The sequence below is a fragment of the Carlito syrichta genome, unplaced genomic scaffold (genome assembly GCF_000164805.1).
Source record: "Carlito syrichta isolate Samal-C Ts95f unplaced genomic scaffold, Tarsius_syrichta-2.0.1 Scaffold308666, whole genome shotgun sequence".
Lineage (NCBI taxonomy): Eukaryota > Metazoa > Chordata > Mammalia > Primates > Tarsiidae > Carlito > Carlito syrichta.
In genome coordinates this window covers 137,874-156,893 of record NW_007252762.1, presented here as the reverse complement: position 1 = coordinate 156,893, position 19,020 = coordinate 137,874, and the positions used below count along the sequence as shown (strand labels likewise).

Sequence of the window (19,020 nt, the reverse complement as noted above, 5' to 3'; positions counted from 1 at the left end):
TCATCTGTGTGTGCTCCATTTGTACTATAGCTGAGGGAACCCAGAAAGCAACCTCTCCTGGGTTTTATACCTCAGGGTGACATAGGTTGCTGGGCTAAAACATGAAAGGACACCCTTTTTCTCAGTGAGAACTGCAATTAGAACATGAATTATTCAGGCCTTTCTCTTTCTGTCTCAGAATGTTGCATTTCTAGCACATCCTACAGTTGTTTTTGAAAACTACAATTGAGAAAGGGGAGAGAACTGAGTCAGTCCAAGACCACTCAAAGAATTTTCCTGCAAAATGTAGATTTCTTTGTCCAGCTACTTAATTATCATTTTCTGGTTTTTTTTTAGTTGGAGTCTCACTCTGTCGCCCAGACTGGAGTGCAGTGGCCACTTCCGGCCACCGCAGCCTCGATCTGCTGGGCTCCGGCGATCCTTCCGCCTCAGCCTTCCAAGTAGCCGGAATTACAGGGATGCGCTACCACGCTTGGCTGATTTTTTTTGATTTATTGTAGAGATGAGGTCTCGCTGCCCAGGCGGGTCTCGAACCCGCGGGCTCAGGCAATCCACTCACCTCAGCCTCCCAAAGGCGCAGGATTACAGGCTGAGCCACTGAGCCCAGCCTTAATTATCATTTTTAACTAGATGGCTAAAAAAGAGGTATAAAACTTAACGTAGCCAAAGTAGAATTCATAAATTTTTATCACCTTACCAAACCTACCTGAGTTACTGAATTTTCCTTATGTCAGAAAATGGCACTACTATTTACCTAATTGTACCTAATTGTTTAGGCCAGAAATTTTAGTGCCCTTCCAGATTCCTACTTTTTCGTGAAAATCCATATTCAGTCCATCAACAAATTCTATTGACTTTAAATTTATATCCAGAATAGCTACTTTTTGCTACCTCTGTCACTGCCAACCTTTTTTGAGCCATTACCTTTCATGAGGGCTCCTGCAACGGTGTCCTTATTAGTTGTCCTACTTTTACTGCTCTGTAGTCTGTTCTTTATAGAAGCCAAAATATCAACTGAATCACCTCTCCTGTGCTTAAAATCTTTCCTTGGTTTCAAAGTCTGCATGTACATTCAACGGTTGAACTGCACAGATTGACTTATATGCAGATTTTTCTCAATAAATATACTGAAAAATATTTTGGAGATTAGCAACAACTTGAAAAAACTTGTAGACAAGCTGCATAGCCAGAAATAGCAAAAATTAAGAAAAAGTTGCATATCTCATAAATAGGTAAAATATATGTAGTAGTTGATTTATCATTTACTACCATAAAATATGAACAAATATTTTATAAAATGTTAAAATTTATCAAAACTTACATAAACAAAAATTGTACATGGCACTATTTGCAGTCAAGGGAAATTAAAGCTATTGCAGGTTGCAAATGGTATCTGCTTAAGACATCGTGTGATGTTAATCATCTCCACATGAGAATTCATCTCCCCAGTAAATTGCAGATTGCAGTAAAAAGTGGTCTCTCAAGATTTTTTTCACATATTTTTCATCATATTTAGTGCAGTACCATAAGCATAAATCACATGGGACCCGTACAAAATACCACTAGTGATGATACTGGAAGTGCTCCTAAGAAGCAGAGAGAAATCATGACAATACAAAAAAAAAAAGTTGAATTGCTTGATAATGTACTGTAGATTGAAGTCTACAGCTATGGTCGCCCACCATTTCAAACAGATGATTTATCTTATAGACAGTTGCTATAAACTTATTACAACAGTAAATACAGTACAATACTATAAATGTATTTTCTTTACGCTTTTTTAAACATTTTCTTTTTTCTAGCTTTATTGTAAGAATACAGTAATAATACATATAACATACAAAATATGTGTTAATCAACTTTAATATTATCAACGAGGCTTTGGTTAGCCAATAAGTTTTGGAGGAGTCAAAAATTAATAATGTAGATTTTCTATTGCATGGGGAGTCAGCATCTCTACCCCTGTGATGTTTAAAGGTCAACTATATAATAATCCAAAGTCATTACTATGGCCTTCAAGGTACTTTATGGTATGACTTCTAGCTTCTTATCATTTACTCACTGTGCTGCTATACAGTCCTTCAAACACCCGCACATGTTCCTTAGGACTTGTCAAAAACACTGCCACCTCAAGTGTTTGCGTGATCATTCCTCTTACTTCGTAGGCTTCTGTTCAATGTTATCTTACAAAGGTCTTCCCTTATTATTCTTCTTAAAATAGTAGTTCCCATTGCTTTTTGTTCCCTTACCTTAGAACAATGCCTACTATACATAAATTTAGTATTTTTAAAGTTTTGTTGGTTAAATTATTTTCTTTATTTTGATAACAAGTACCTAATAAGTATTAGAAGAATCATGATCTAATTAAGTGGGCCAAAATTTCTAATCACTTTCATGTAAATAAGATAGCTCATTTGTTTTCCAGTACTGGTATCTTGCACGGTATCAGATATCTCATAAAAATGTTAAATATTAATACTTTTCCCACAGCTATTTAATATTTAAGCTTTATATTAAGTTGATAAAATATTTTTGTATACATATTCTTAATCCTAAAATCTACTTTAAGCTTAATGTAGGATGGTTGTTATTTCAATTTTATAGCCTTAGAAGTTGATTTTTAGTTCCTACAAGAGGTTTGTTTAAATATGCAATGATTTTAAGCTATCTCCTTGATTTAATTATTATATGGAATGAAAATATTTCAGTATAGGAGTTACTTTTATCCCAAACAGCATGAATTTCAGAATGGTAATTTAGTATTTTTAAAGTTTTGATGGTTAAATTATTTTCTTTATTTTGATAACAAGGGTTATATGTATATAAGAAGGTGAATTTTTTTAAGGTATAATATTTTCCAATTTGAAATTCTTCCTAAAGGACTCTAAAACTTTAGCAGCCAAGGAAAAAGAGGTTAAAAAGATAACAGATGGTCTGCATGCCCTTCAAGAAGCAAGCAAGAAAGATGCTGAAGCTTTGGCTGCTGCGCAGCAGCACTTCAATGCTGTTTCCGCTGGCCTGTCCAGCAATGAAGATGGAGCAGAAGCAACTCTTGCTGGTCAAATGATGGCCTGTAAAAATGATATAAGTAAAGCGCAGACAGAAGCTAAGCAGGTAAATATAAATATAAAGTACTATATGATTTTTTTTAGAGAAGTTTCATTTCACGTTATATTTTGGGAATTGTTATAAATGTTAATCAGTTCAGTTACAAGGAACTTGTTTACTTTATTCTGCAACTCTAGTGCTTAAAGCAGCAAAATTCAAATATGTTGATTACTAGATGCAGTAAAACTTAAATTATATTAATTCAGTTTGTAAGTACCATAAATGCTTTGTTCTTTTTGCAGCATTGTATGCAATATTAAAGGTTAGACGGGTTTATTCTCATCTCTTTTTGGCTGTTTTGTTTTTATTGACATCATAATGTTGAAAACTTAACCCTTAACAGGAAAACAAAACTGTCTTTTCCATTGGTTTGCCTACCATACATAGTTCTTAAATTCTTGTTTCAAACTTCACGTCTTTCTAGGAAGTTTCTCTACCACAAATTAACCCACGTTTTCAGTCTTTGGTTTCCCTACTCTGATTTCATAATCTGCTGGGTCTTGTCAATCTATGTTTCTCAGGTTTGTTTACATAATAGTGCAACTTAAAGTCCTGTGAACACAAGAATTTTGTTGGCAGAAAAAAATATATGCACACACGTGTCATCATTTTTTTTTTTTAATGGAGGACTCGGCTTTAAAGTATATGTGCACACAAATGTGTGTGATTATGCATTAATCTTACCGAAGTTTTTCTTTTTATTCAGGGATGACAGAGCTCATAGTTATGAAAATTTAGAAGAACTCAACAGTAAAAAAAACAACCTTATATACACACTCAGTTTTTCTGTTAACTTATGTTATACAGGTACTTGGGAAAAAAATTTATCATTATTCAGATTTAAGGGAGGATACCCCCATCTAGGTCTTAGAATACTAGTTCATGGTTTTACGAAGCAGTGCCTAACTATATAAACTTAAGACTCCTGAAGGTCAGATGCATTTAAATTTCAGAAATTCCAGCGTTGTAATATCAGACTTATGGTATTTAAATTTCTCTCAATTTATCTTCCTTTTTCCTATTAATTTTATTTCTCATTGATCAGTACAGCTTCTCCACTATTATTAGACAACACTCACGAATATATACAAATACAAATAAGAGGGGGATCCAAAATAATGCAATTATTTTTGGGAGGGTGGACCTCTTGTAGTACTGACTTCCCCTGCTAGGTAAGTGTTTTAGGAGCCTGTTGGCATCAGTGTTCCAGCTAGTGTTGTTGTGATAGGCTGCCTTCAGCTTCAGTGAATTTTTTTTGGAGATTCTTTCAACATGTTTGCCCATTTCATGATGAGTGTTTTATAAGCTTACCTGCCTACACTGCACTGAGTATTCAGCAGTTTTTGACCAAAAACAGCTTGCCCCATGGCTCACCCTCCCTATTCACCCAGTCTTGCCCCAGGCAACTATTTTTGTTTCCCTGGATGAGAAAATTTCCTTAAAGGAGAAAGTTTTGCTGATGTGGAAAAGGTGAAACAGAAAAACGGCAGAAGCACAAAAGGCATCAAAATTGACAAGTTCACAAACTGTTTTGAGCAGTGGAAAACATCTCAGTAGTTGTATTGCATCAAATGGAGGGCACTTTGAAGGTGACTGAATGAAGTTTCAGCATGTAAGAATATATACTCAATTTTTTAAATAAATAAATTCCAGATCTTTGGGGCCTCCCCTCTCATATGAACGCCTAAGTGGAAAGGAAGGGAAACCAGAGTTGTGATTTCTAACTTTCTATGTATTTTTTATTTAACCCGCTGACAGTTAATCTTCAATATAATTTGTAACTGTTAATAGGTTATATTTTATAAATATTAAAAATATGGACTTAAATTACAAATTATTTAATAATTTATATTAATCACATATCAGTTTATACTTTGGCTTTTCTTTTGAGGAGAAGATACTGAGAAATGATTGATCTGTTGAAAGACTAATCCAAGAGACCAAACACATTTTTAAGACTGAGGTCTTAATTAAACCAATCCGTAGCCATTTAATTGCTAGTGATATCTGCCTCTTATATAGTCTTTAAATTTTTCTGTCACAGGCTCAGATGAAGTTGAAACATGCCCAACAGGAATTAAAGAATAAACAAGCTGAAGTTAAGAAAATGGATAGTGGATACAGGAAGGATCAAGAAGCTTTAGAAGTTGTAAAGAGACTTAAAGAAAAACTTGAAACCGAAATGAAAAAGCTAAATTATGAAGGTTTGCCTTTAAAAACATGATTATTAGATCATAAAGAGATAGTGGTTATTGACAGGAACTAATTCAAATAAATAAGCAAATAGGAAACATGTTTTACCCTATAATGGGCATTAATATAAGAAGTATTTATAAATATGGTCAGAAAATATCTAATTTTAAAACAGCCCATTGGATTTTTGAGAACTCAGACTGAGAATTTCCTGCTTCCGTCCTTTGAAAGCTCAGAGAAGTCATTTGTATATTTCTGTGTTTGTAGGCATTCAGTTTACATGTTGCTTCATAATGAAATTGTTTTATTTGTTGTTAGAAATGTCTACTTGACGCTTGATAGAAATTTGAATATTTAGCTTGCTTTTTTATTTAGTACTTATCAGTAATTTATATTTTGCTTCTAGAAATGCTTTGGAAATTGTAGTTACTAGTATTTTCCTTAAAGCAGTAGTATCTGTGTTTTAAAAACTTTGTTTCAATTTATTTATGATTTACTCCTCAGAAAACAAGGAGGAAAGCCTTTTGGAAAAGCGCAGGCAGCTGTCTCGTGATATCAGTAGATTGAAAGAAACATATGAAGCTCTCTTGGCCAGATTTCCCAATCTTCGATTTGCATACAAGTAAGAGATTTAAACCTTGAATTTTAACATAAAATAAGCAAGACATATTTTTATTTAAGCTTGCAGCAATCTGAAAATTTTTGTATGAAATTTCTTATAAGTTTTTCCTTAATTTTGGTGTTTTTTCCTTAAATATCCAGCTACATGTTTCAAATGCTGGCAGGGCAGTTCTTGTGGAATTTAATGTCTACTGATGTCACTAATCTTAAAACCAAAACGAGGAATTTAATCTCAGTTCAAAGTGTCTTTAAAGTTATTCTATCATTACTGTTAAATGTCTAACATCTTATAATTTGTTTTGCTACTTGGATTTCTTAATGGAATACTTATACTAATCATAAATATTGTACAAGTTAGAACATCAGAGTTTTTTTTTTTTTTAATTGCACTGAAAAGATCTATTGATTGGTTTCAAAACCAGAGCTGATATTTTTAAATGTCACCTAGGACATTTAAAATTTTTTGTTTCCTTACATTGATTCTTCTGCTTTCATTTCAGTTTAATGTATTGTTTAAAAGAGCTCTTGACTTTACTAACTTTTTCTATTTTCTTTTCTAAGATTAATTTTTGTTAACTTTTCTATTTTAGGGATCCAGAGAAGAACTGGAATAGAAATTGTGTGAAAGGACTTGTAGCTTCTCTGATCAGTGTAAAAGATACTTCTGCAACCACAGCTTTAGAATTGGTAGCTGGGGAACGACTCTATAATGTTGTAGTAGACACAGAGGTAAATTTATTTTAATTAAAGAAAATGTAAAATTGCTGTTTAGCTTGAAAACTCATGTGCTATTGGACACTTTCTTGATGTTTTAAGCCTCTCTGCTCAGATCACTTGTCTTTATATGGTAAAATTGTTTAGTTAGTGACTTTCTGATAAACTTTTCCAAAGTAAATGCTTACTCAGGAGCTCAGAATGCATATTATCAATCTTAGACTTCTTTCCTTTCTTTTTAATTCTGCACAAGCTTAAATTTTTTTATACTTGTAAAATAATTTGAGGAAAAAAATGACCTGCTTTTAATGTCAGTCTTTACATTGAGGTAACATTGTATTTATCTGCATTTCTTCAGTTCTTTCTTTTTATCCCTCTCCAGAATTCTCTTATTTTTTTAATATACAAGAGGAACCCCAAATAACCCGGAATTATCTTTTGGAGGGTGGGCCCCTTGTAGTACAGGTTTTCTCTGCTAGGTAAGTGCTCTTGGTTTTACATCTGTTGATGTACTGAATTACGTTTATGGTCTTAAGAGTTTTGAACCAGCCCTGCATCTCAGGAATGAAGTCTATCTGGTCATGGAGGACAATCCTTGAGATGTATTGTTGGATCCAATTTGCTAGAATCTTGTTGAGAATTTTTGCATCTATGTTCATCAAGGAGATTAGCCCAAAGTTCTTTTTCCTTGTTGAGTCTTTGCCAGGTTTGGGCATCAGTATGATGTTAGTTTCATAAAATGAGTTGAGGATAATTCCTGATTGCCAGGAATACTTTCAATAATATTGGTATCAGCTCCTCTTTGTATGTCTTGTAGAATTCAGCTGGGAAGCCATCTGGTCTGGGACTTTTTTTTGTGGAATTTCTTATGACTGATTTGATTTCCTGGATTGTTATTGGTCATTTTCAATTTCTTATTTCAACCTTGGGATATTATGTGTTGTCAGAAAGTCCTCTATATCCTTTAGGTTTTCAAGTTTATTTGTATATAGGTGTTCATAGTAATATGTGATAATCTTTTGAATTTATTCAGGGTCAGTTGTGACTTCCTTTGCGTTTCTAATTGTGTTTATTTAGACTTTCTCTTCTTTTTGGTCAGCCTGACCAGGGATCCATCAATCTTATTTATCCTTTCAAAGAACCAGATTTTGGTCTTATTGATCTTTTCTATGATATTTTTGTCTTCTGTGTCCTGCAGTTGAGATTTTATCTTGGTGATCTAAGTTAGGATTTTGGTGATTTTGCCTTTCCAACTCCCTTAGGTTTGGACTGTTTACTTGTGATCGTTCTGTTTTCTTGGTGTGTATGTGCAATGCTGTGAATTTTCCTTGTAACACTGTTTTCGTGGCATCCCAGAGATTCTGATAAAGGTATGCCTTTGTTTTTGTTTGTTTCCAGGAATTTTTTTCTTTCTTTTTTTTAAAATTTTTATTTTAAATATGTGGGATACAATTAAGGGTAAGATATACAGATGGTCACTATGCAGATACCCTTGTTGATGCCATGTGCCCCCCCGCCTTCCCCTGGCAGTTTCCCTCTACTGGCAATCCCGCCCCCACCCTCCCCTGGCAGTTTCCCACTACTGCCAATCCTTTTCTTATAGTATTATGATAGTTGTTCAAGGTCCACTTATGAGTGAGGACATGTGATACTTGGTTCTTTGTTTCTGTGATAGATCACTCAGTATTATAGCCTCTAAGTCCATCCAAGTTGCTGCAAAGTTCATAATTTTGTCCTTCTTTATGTCTATGCAATATTCCATCATGTACCACATATTCCATATGTACCACCTTTTTTGTAGCCAGTCCTCTTTCAATGGGCAGCATGGTTGGTTCCATGTTTTTGCTACTATAAATAATGCTGCAATAAGCATGTCTGTGCAGGTATTTTTTTCATAGAGTGATTTGAGTACCTCCAGATACATTCCCAGTAAGGGGACTGGAGGGTTATACGGAAGGTAGATTTTTAGATCTTTTAGGAAGCACCACATTGTTTTCCACTGAGTCTGTACTAGTTTACACTCCCAGTAACAGTTTAGAAGTGGTCCTTTTTTGCCGAATCCTCTACATTATTTGTTGTTTTTTGAGTTATTGATGAATACCATCCTGACTGGAATTAGGTGATATCTCAGTGTGGTTTTAATTTGCATTTATTTGATGACTAGTGAGGCTGAGCATTTTTTCATGTATCTGTTGGCTGCTCATATTCTTTTGAGAAGTGTCTATTCATATCTTTTGCCCACTTTGTAATCTGGTTGCTTGTTTTTTTCTTTTTCAGCACGTTTGAGTTCCTTGCAGCTCCTAGATGTTAGGCCTTTGTCAGATATACAGTTGGCAAAATAGTAAGAGCCGTCTATGAGAAACCCACATCCAACATACTGCTTAACAGACAAAATGGCACCATTTCCCCTGAAAACCAGAACAAGACAAGAATGCCCACTCTTGCCCCTCCTGTTCAACATTGTATTGGAAGTCCTAGCTAGAGCAACCAGACAAGATAAGGAAATCAGTGTCCAAATAGGAAAAGAGGAAGTTAAATTGTCCCTCTTTGTAGATGACATGAGTCCATACCTCGAAAATCCAAGAGAATCTGTCAGAAAGCTCCTTGCATTGATAAAGGACTCTGGCAAAGTCTCAGAATATAAAATAAATACAAAAGTCAGTTGCATTCCTAGAATCTTTTTCTGTCTTGATTTCCATGTTGACTCAGAAGTCATTCAGCAGCATGTTGTTTATTGTCCATGTCTTTGTGTGTTTTGGGGGAATCTTGTTGGTGGCGATGCTTATTTTTATTCTGTTGTGATCTGAGGAGATGCATGGTTTTTTATTTAGATTTTTTTGTTGAAATTTTTTCATGTTTATGTCCAAGAATGTGATCAATCTGGGAGTATGTTCCATGGGCTGATGAATAGAATGTATACTCTGTAGCTGGGTAAAGTGTTCTGTAGATGTTTGTTAAGTGCATTATACTACATGATCGTTTTTGAATGTACTTCTGTACTGTTTTCTAATTTATTGTATATATTTAAGGTGTATAATATGTTTTGATACATATGTATAGTGAAATGATTACTACAGTCAAAAATAGCAAAATATTCATCACCTTCCATAGTTAACATTTTTGCATGTTGCAAGAACACCTAAACTCTATTCTCATAGGAAATTTTTAGTATATAATGCAATATTATTAACTGTATGTAGTCTTCGTGCTGTATGTTATGTCTCAAATAGGTAGATTTAGTCATCCTGCCTAATTGCATATTTATACCCTTTGACCTATGATATACTTCTACTTGTTTTCTTCCTAACCCCACCCCTGGTACCACTGTTCTTGTTTCTCTTTATTCAACTTTTTTTTTTTTTTTTTTAGATAGTGTATAGAAGTAAGGTTGTACATTTTTCCCCTCTGTCTTAAGTCGTTTAGCACAATATCCTCCAGGTTCATTTGTGTTGTTGCAAATGGCAACATCTCATTTTTTAAGGGTAAATATTTTATTATATATATAACTTAAACTTTTGATTGTTTGGTATAGAAGGCACTAAAAATTTATTTGATTATGGTTTCCTAAATTTTTACTCTTTCCATGTTAATGTGTTCTTTTATTGTCAATATACTTATTTTTCTAATTTCAAATGTTTGTCTTAGGTTACTGGTAAAAAACTACTAGAAAGGGGGGAATTGAAGCGTCGGTACACTATAATTCCACTCAATAAGATTTCAGCCAAATGTATTGCTCCAGAAACTCTCAGCGTTGCTCAGAAACTTGTAAGTCTTACTTTGTTTTATTTACGTGTTAATTTTGTCTTCTTTTTAAAAGTTAGAAGACATAACTGGGAGGACTTAATTATATGCAGAACCAATTGTTTTTGTTATTTTTTAAATTAAGATAAAAATATAGGGTTGCCTCTTGTGCAATTAGATGGAGAATAGAAATTTTGGAAAACTAGAACTCCCTTTGATATTTTGGAGTGTATTCTTTAAACTGTAGGTCAATTCACATGACTATGAAATGGTAGAAAAAATTGTACCACTGATTTCTTACTCGTTAGAACTGAACTTATAAATATCCAGAATTTCTGTGTGTGCGTGCGTGTGTGTGTGTGCGTGTGTGTGTGTGTGTGTGTGTGTGTGGCATACTTCAACTGCCTACAATGGCAACCATGATGGAAGAATTTAAGAGTATTGCAGTGATGCTTTTTATTAGAGTTCTTCTAGATTGCTGTTCAAAGTATATCTAGAAGGTGACCAGGATCCTAGTCATCTGCTGAAGTGAATCTAAAATAGTATGCTTGCTAATAAAAAACTAAATGAATACAGGAAATACAATGAAAAAGCTGCTATGGTTGTATAATACTGGGCAAACACATGAAGCCAATTAACACATCAGCAGCAATATTAGTTTGTAATTGAGCAGGCATTCCAAATGTTTATAAGTTGAAAAGGTCATTCTTTGAAACCTAGAAATATATGTGTAACTAATTGGATATACAATGTCTTTGAGATTTCAATGAAAATAATTTCAAAATACAGTTGTGTTGGTATGTATCAGGAGAGGGAGGATGAGTGCAGAGTAATTGAAAGGTAGTGTTTTGGGTTGGTACTTCAACGACTTGAAAAATCACCTTTAGGTCAAGAAGGCTCAAGAAATTAATTTAGCCATAGGTCAAGTCCCAGTGTTAGAAGTAAATTGGAATTTGAAGAAATAGCAAAAGTACTTTCACTCAGTTAAGTCCCCTAGCCAGACCAGTTTAATGGTAGCTGAGATGTCAAGGAACAATACTGAGTATGTTTTATATAATGCTGCCTTCATTTTGATTTCTGCTGCTACTGCTGCTACTAAGCTCCAAAAGGGATGCTTAGTTTAAAGAAGAAAAAAAAAAAAAAGATGAGTAGAGGTAGACTTTATAAACAACAACTAAGAAAAGGCAGTTGGATCAAGGTAGAAGACTAAGTTTTGGTTTGTTTTTTGTTTTTACTTATTATTTTTTGTTTCTGTAACTGGCAGGTGGCTGCTGTAGCATGTTTAATTTGAATGAAAAAATATTTAGTGTAAAACAACTAAAGCACTAATAAGTTAAACAAAACATTTTGTGTAATCATGTTGATCTGGGAATTTACAGGTTAAGCATCCCAAATCTGAAAATATGAAATCCAGAGTTTTCCTAAATTCTAAACTTTTGAGCTTCAACATGGGATTCAGATGATATACTCATTGGAGCATTTTGGATTAGGGGTAAAAAGCAGAAGAAATATTATTTAAGGCTTGATATGCCCGTAGCAAACTTCATAAATGTCAAGAAAGTCGGTGGACTTTTATGGAACAAGATGATGGAGGTGGACTGAGCACAAAGATCACTGAGCATAAAGCAGAACTAAAGAAAAAATTGATTAAGTAATCAATTAAGTAATAAATGAGAAAAGCATGGCAGATTATTATTGGAAAGATAAGGGTATTTGAGGCAAAAGACTAGATCTTTGAAGTCTTTGTTATGGAAAGCAACTTTACTTTGCCACCTGGAAGGTGGATGTGGCCTGATCCATAATGGCATTTCTCATACTATATAGCCCATCTCTCCCCACTCTGAAACAGTACTTATCTTAACACTACAGCAAGCAACATAGAATTCAAAACAAAACATTGAGGATTTGATGGGAATACTCATTTTTTCAAGGGGTTGTGATTCTTAAGTGGGGATAAATGTCCCTATACTGAAGTTGAGAACAAAGATATACCACACAATCATGATACTTCGAGATACAAAGTCTGATTAAAACAACAAAATGAAATAAAAATTCATCCTCTTTATTAATATTATAGCTTTATCGTATCTTTACATGAGCACCCATACCAGTAAACTAGGTTCCAGTTAAGAAAATAGAAAATGGTTTTTGTTTTACCTGTACAGATTGACCATCCCAAATCCAAAATTGCTAAAGAATTTTAAAACTTCTTGAGTGCCGACATGACTTTCAAAGGAAATGCTTATTACAGCATGTTGGATTTTGCATTTGAAATGGTTGACTGGCATAATGCAAATATTCCAAAATCCAGAATCTGAAACACTTATTGTTCCAAGCATTTAGGATAAGGAATACTCAACCTGTACTGTACTTTAATTAAGAAAGTTGTGTCCAAAGAGTTCGTTTTGGATTTAAAAACTTGATACTGGCTCCTTCTTGATAGAAACTCTCATAGTGCCTGGTACTTAGCAATAGATCTCTCAGTATTTAAGCCTGCAGTTTTTTTCCTGAAACTTAGTTTCCTGAAACTAAGTTTTACATAGCTTTTTAGAAAGTTCAAAAATAATTTTAATGTTAAGTATTAATTAAATTTCTGTTATACTGGGTTATAAAATAATATTTGAAAGAAAAGGAAGTGGTGTGAACTATGGCATATCTGTTGTCCCACAGGTTGGCCCTAATAATGTTCATGTGGCTCTTTCCCTGATTGAATATAAACCAGAACTTCAGAAAGCAATGGAATTTGTCTTTGGAACAACGTTTGTTTGTGATAATATGGATAATGCCAAAAAAGTGGCCTTTGATAAAAGGATAATGACTAGAACTGTAACTCTGGGAGGTGATGTATTTGATCCTCATGGGACATTGAGTGGAGGTAAGTTTTATAGCCTTGTATTCTCACAATTTTGTGTGGCAAATTGGAATGGACCTTTTTTTAATTAAGAAATGGTAGGGTTGAGATGACTTAATTCAGAGCTTTATTAGCAGTGTTTGGTTAGAACCAGGACTAGTACCCAGGTTTTATACTTAAGATTAAATACTTATTTCCAAAGCCTTAATGTAAAAATTTTAGGATATAGTTCAGCTTTTGAATACCAACCATGTGACAGGTACTTAATAATATTTGAGAAGTTATATAATGTTATAGCGCTCAAGGATCTCACAGTCTATTAATCAATCCTTTTATTCATCTTAAATACATTTGTTTATTCTTACTCCTTGCCCTATGAAGATATTCCAGTCATAGAACATTAATGCTGGATATTCTTGCTTTTTGCCCTGTCAGGATATTGTAGACACTGGGAAATGACATCTTTTTAAGTACTTTTTAACCTAACTACTCACTTCTTCAAAAAACATGTTAACTTCTAGTTTGTGTGTATGCCAGTGCTGCCACTGCTCCTGTCAAAAATAAACTAAAAAATTAAATCTGCCCTTGAAATGATACCTTAATGCCTTAAAGGAATTCTTAGACAGTGATCATATTCTTTTAGTTCTAGTATTTGCTCCACTGAGTTTCTAGATCTGTGCCAAGTGATATTATAATGAATGCTAAATAGTACTTACTATATACCAGATGGTGTTGTAAGACTTTGTTGTCTAATACAGTAGCCACTAGCCACATGTGGCTCTTGACGTTATATAAAATAAAATTAAAGTAGTTTTCTCAGTTAAACTAGTCCCATTTCAAGGGCTCAGTTCCCATAAATGGTTAATGGGTAAACAATGCAGACATAAAACATTTCTATCAGTCTATAAAGCCCTATTCTATGGACTTTAAATAATTAACCCATAATAACAGCTATGAGGTAAGGCATATTGCTATTATACTCAATGTACAGTTACAGAAATAAAGGTATAGAGTATGGTTAAATAACTCATTCCTAAGTGACAGGTCGGAATTTAAATCCAGGATGTCTGATTTCAGAGTTTTAACCCAGTAGATTGTAGAAAACCTCTTGAGAGTTCAGGTAACTTATTGACTTTCTAGGTCAAGAAAACAATAGCAAACTCAGTGAATTCTATGATCAAGTGTCAGGTTTCCCAGTACACAATAAAATGACTAGTGTCTGCAAATGGAAGATAAAGAGAGACTTAACATTTTTAAATATTTATAACAGAAGAAATTTTTACATTGTATTGATTTAAATGTTCTTGAAGTTTCTGCTTAAGGGATAGAAAATATGTAACCCTGTATCTTATTAACAAAGTAATCCAAACAGCATTTCTAACAGCTCTTGGCATTCTTCAATCACACCTTTCCTTGTCAGCCTAATATTTCATTCTGTCTCTGCCAGACAATTACAGTTGCTTATAATGTGAAGTCATTTTTTACTGCTTGCTCTCCTATATTAGAGCTTAGGTCAGTTTATGATGTGATAACAAACAGCCCCCAAATCTTTAGTAGCTTACAACAAATTTATTCCATAGCCATACTACATTTACTGCAGATCAGTTGCCTCACCGCTCCATTGTTCTCATTTTGATACTCAATCTGAAGTAGAAATAGTTCCTTGAACTATGCTTTTTTAATGGCAGAGGAAAGCAAATGGTGAATTATGTGCTGCCTCCAAAGCTTACTTTCAAAAGAGGCACATTTCCCATTTCACTGGAAAAAGCCAATCACATGACTGAGTCCAGTGTCATGAAGGTGGAAAATGGGACTTCAAGGGATGAGCCCAGCAGATAGGGCAGTGGTTATTTTGAATAAATAATCCACTTGGATGTATTTATTATCAATTCCATATGTCCTAAGGTTCGGGTGATGAGGAAATGAATTCTGTAGCTTTATAAGCTCACTGAAAGATTTGTTGTTGAATCATTTCCAGTATAATTCTCTTAGAAGACTTTATATCGTTTAATGTATACATGTTTAATGTGCAAGGACTGTTTTAATTTGCCTCTATCAGGTGCTCGATCCCAGGCAGCTTCTATTTTAACCAAGTTTCAAGAACTCAAAGATGTTCAGGATGAACTGAGAATCAAAGAGAACGAACTACGGGCTCTAGAGGAGGAATTAGCAGGTCTTAAAAACACTGCTGAAAAGTAAGACTTCTGTTAGATTAAGCTGTATTTACCAGAGAATATTTAAATTCTTGCTTTTTATATTTTTTGAATTGAAGATTTTTGCATGGTAGAAAATGGTAGGACATTTACCTTTATTTAAAGAAATACAACTTTTGATTTTTTTTAAGTAGTATTCTTGGTTTTATTTAAAGTATTAATTATATTATGAGTTGATGAATTACTAGTTATTTACTTTTTTTCTTATAGGAGTAATGTCATTTTTACATGAAATTAGCAAAATCAATTTAAGCAAAAGAAAAAAAATTAGTCTTATATTCACATCTCTTTTTTTTTGAGTTGGAGACTCCATCACCCAGGCTGGAATGCCGTGGCATGCTCACTGCCACCCTCCATTGAGCCTTCCACCTCAGTTTTCCAAGTGGCCAGAACTGTAGGCATGTGCTACCATGCCCGGCCAATTTTTTTTTTTTTTTTTTTTTTTTTTTATTATCACCAAGTTGCCTAGGCTGGTCTGGAACCTGTGGGCTCAGACAATCCACTCACCTCGGCCTCCCAAAGTGCTGGGATTACAGACTGAGCCACTGAGCCTGGCCTTCACATCTCCTTACTGATATACACACTATTATTCTGCGTTGCTTGGGAAACCCTTAGATACTTGAGTGTCATACCAAAGAATACTTAAGTTCTTGATTTGAAAATATGTAGTATAGCATTGACTGAGTGTTTGCACTTAATTTAATGATACTGTGACTGCCTTACAGGAATTGACAATCTGCTAGGTGGCCTAACAAGGAGGTAAACAAGTTAATGTCAGAATGTCAGCACTAACATTTTAGTGCTTCCTTACATTGTTTCTTCTGTGTGGGTGTAGATAGAGTTAGGCATGCATGCTTTTCAACATTACCTCTGTTTGTGTATAATACGGTTATTATTTTAATTTTTCAAAATTGAGATCATGCTACTTAATGTAACCTCTTTTTGTCATTCAGCATTATTCACTCAAATATTTATTGAGTGCCTCCTTTGTGCCAAGTACGCTTCTAGGAGCTGGGGATACAGCAGTGAATCAGATAGATAAATATCTCTGCCTTCACCTAGTTTTATATAGTTGGGAAAATAGAAATTAGAGAAAGATAAATTAGTAAAACATGTAAGCTAGTTCTAAGAAGGAAAAAGTTAATTAGAAAAGAAGATATGAACTGTCTGGAGCAAAGATGTACTGAAATTTTAGATTGGGTGCCCAAGAAAAACCTCACTGAGAACTTTAGTTTAGTAAACATGTGGAAGACGTGAGTGAACTGGCTTTGGGAGTTAAAAGTGTTACAAACATATGGAATGTATTATTTGGACATTTAATTGTAATTTTTTCAGTTCCTCTGCACATATAAAGGGACTAGTAAGATAATTTATTCAGAATTTACAGTACTGAATAAAATATTAAAAGTCTAAATAAACTTTGAAATACTTTTGGGGAAGTAAGTTATTAACATTCAACTTTTGAAGTTATCAAGGTGTAAAATGGCATCAAGATTTTTTTGGGACACTATACCCTGAAGGAATTTTCATAATCAGTCAGATTATGGCTACTCAAATATATAAATTGCATCAAAATGCTTATTTTCAAACATTGTAAATATATAAAGCCTGCATTTTACCTTTTTTAAGTTAGTCATAGAGTGGCTGAACTTTTTTCTGTGAGAATACAGCAGAATTTTTCTGTGATATGCAGATGCACCAGCAAGGTGATGAGTTTGTAGTCACATTTGGCTTAGACGTATTAATTTTGTTCAGAAGTATCTGATCATTTATTCTACAGAATTGACTTGTTGGCTAATGGTGGCACTGAGGTCAAGGAAAGGAAATAGATTTTGAAAAATATTAGAATGGACGGATCTGGCTAAAGTCATTTCATACTGTATCAGGAAAGTAACGCACCTATCCTTTTAATTTTCTATACTTTTAAAAATATCTTGAAGTTAAAATTACTGTTTTGAGTATTGTCAGATACAGTTTCAGACAAAAATACTCAAGGTATTATGTCCTTTTTTCCTCAAACTTCATATATACATTTACCTTAAGTTTACATTTACTTAAAATTTCACTACAACTGACTTAGCTAACTACCTTCTAAGAAATGACTAAGCAGCAAGAACTGCGATACAATTACAGGGTTTTCATGCAAGTGCACTGCAAATGATTAAGTTCAGTACTGTTCTTCTTAAAACATAAGTCTCATTACAAAATGTAGGTAACATTGTTATTATTTTTAACATTCGAAAATGGTGGTTAAAATATAGATAACCAAATTTTTTAATTTTATGTTATTGTTTTTTGTTTGTTTGTTTTTTGTTTTATTTTATTTATTTATTTATTTATTTATTGTTTTTTTTGTTTTTGAGTTGGAGTCTCACTCGGTCGCCCAGACTGGAGTGCAGTGGCCGCTCCCGGCCACCGCAGCCTCGACCTGCTAGGCTCCGGTGATCCTTCCGCCTCAGCCTTCCGAGTAGTCGGAATTACAGGCGTGCGCTACCACGCCCAGCTGATTTTTTTATTTTATTGTAGAGATGAGGTCTCGCTGCCCTGGCGGGTCTCGAACCCGCAGGCTCAGGCAATCCACTCACCTCAGCCTCCCAAAGGCGCAGGATTACAGGCTGAGCCACCAAGCCCGGCTTATGTAATTGTTATAGTCTCTTTTTGTGGTGGGTAGTTGTGGAGTTTTCTTTTAGATGAGTCTGCAGGAGGGATTATTTTTAAGGAGATTTATTTATTCAAAAATTATTTTAGTGTTTTCTGAAATTAAGACTATTTCGTTATTACAGATTTCAGTCATTTAGAGTTGTTTACCTTCACTTACCAATTTAGACCTGAATTAATTGATGCCCAGAAACTTGAAAATTATCAAATCTGCTCCTGAAACCAGTAGCTTATATTGCCATGTGAGTTTATTTTAGGTAAGAGCTTGAAGTTTGAATGTATGTCTCAAATACCAGAAAATTTAGTTATTTATTATATACTTCTCTTTTTGTAAGGTATCACCAACTAAAACAGCAGTGGGAGATGAAAACTGAGGAGGCAGATTTATTACAAACTAAGCTCCAGCAAAGCTCATATCACAAGCAACAAGAAGAATTAGATGCCCTTAAAAAAACCATTGGTAGGTTGAAGATGTTTCATACTTAATCTTTGTTTTTATTCATATCCTTTACCTTACTTTAGGTATTTAGAAGACTGTGTGTTATATTTAAGACACATTTGGGAGTGTTTCTTTAGGACAAATCAAAGTACAGGATTTCTAGGTCTTAAGGTATGGTCATCTTCATCTTTATTATATGTTGCCATAGTTCTGTTCATTTTTACCAATATTTATTTCCACCAGTGGTAGATGAATGTTTTCATTTCTCTAAATCCTTTTCTTGGCTGGGCTCGGTGGCTCAGCCTGTAATCCCGCGCTTTGGGAGGCCGAAGTGAGTGAATTGCCTGAGGCCGCAGGTTCGAGACCCGCCTGGGCAACTTGGCAAGACCTTATCTCTACAATAAATCAAAAAAATTAGCCGGGCGTGGTAGCGCATGCCTGTAGTTCCAGCTACTTGGAAGGCTGAGGCGGGAGGATTGCTG

At 34.2% G+C, this 19,020-nt stretch overlaps 1 protein-coding gene across 1 annotated transcript in view; it reads left to right on the top strand.

Annotated features, from left to right (window-relative positions):
* SMC2 (structural maintenance of chromosomes 2) overlaps nt 1-19,020 on the top strand; it is a 44,632-nt gene that overhangs the window by 14,661 nt on the left and 10,951 nt on the right. The window contains exons 9-16 of the mRNA XM_021716285.1: nt 2,881-3,114; nt 5,153-5,312; nt 5,806-5,923; nt 6,513-6,651; nt 10,282-10,401; nt 13,048-13,252; nt 15,288-15,423; nt 18,435-18,559. Coding sequence (XP_021571960.1) covers nt 2,881-3,114; nt 5,153-5,312; nt 5,806-5,923; nt 6,513-6,651; nt 10,282-10,401; nt 13,048-13,252; nt 15,288-15,423; nt 18,435-18,559 — 1,237 coding nt within the window. The remainder of the gene's footprint in view (nt 1-2,880; nt 3,115-5,152; nt 5,313-5,805; nt 5,924-6,512; nt 6,652-10,281; nt 10,402-13,047; nt 13,253-15,287; nt 15,424-18,434; nt 18,560-19,020) is intronic.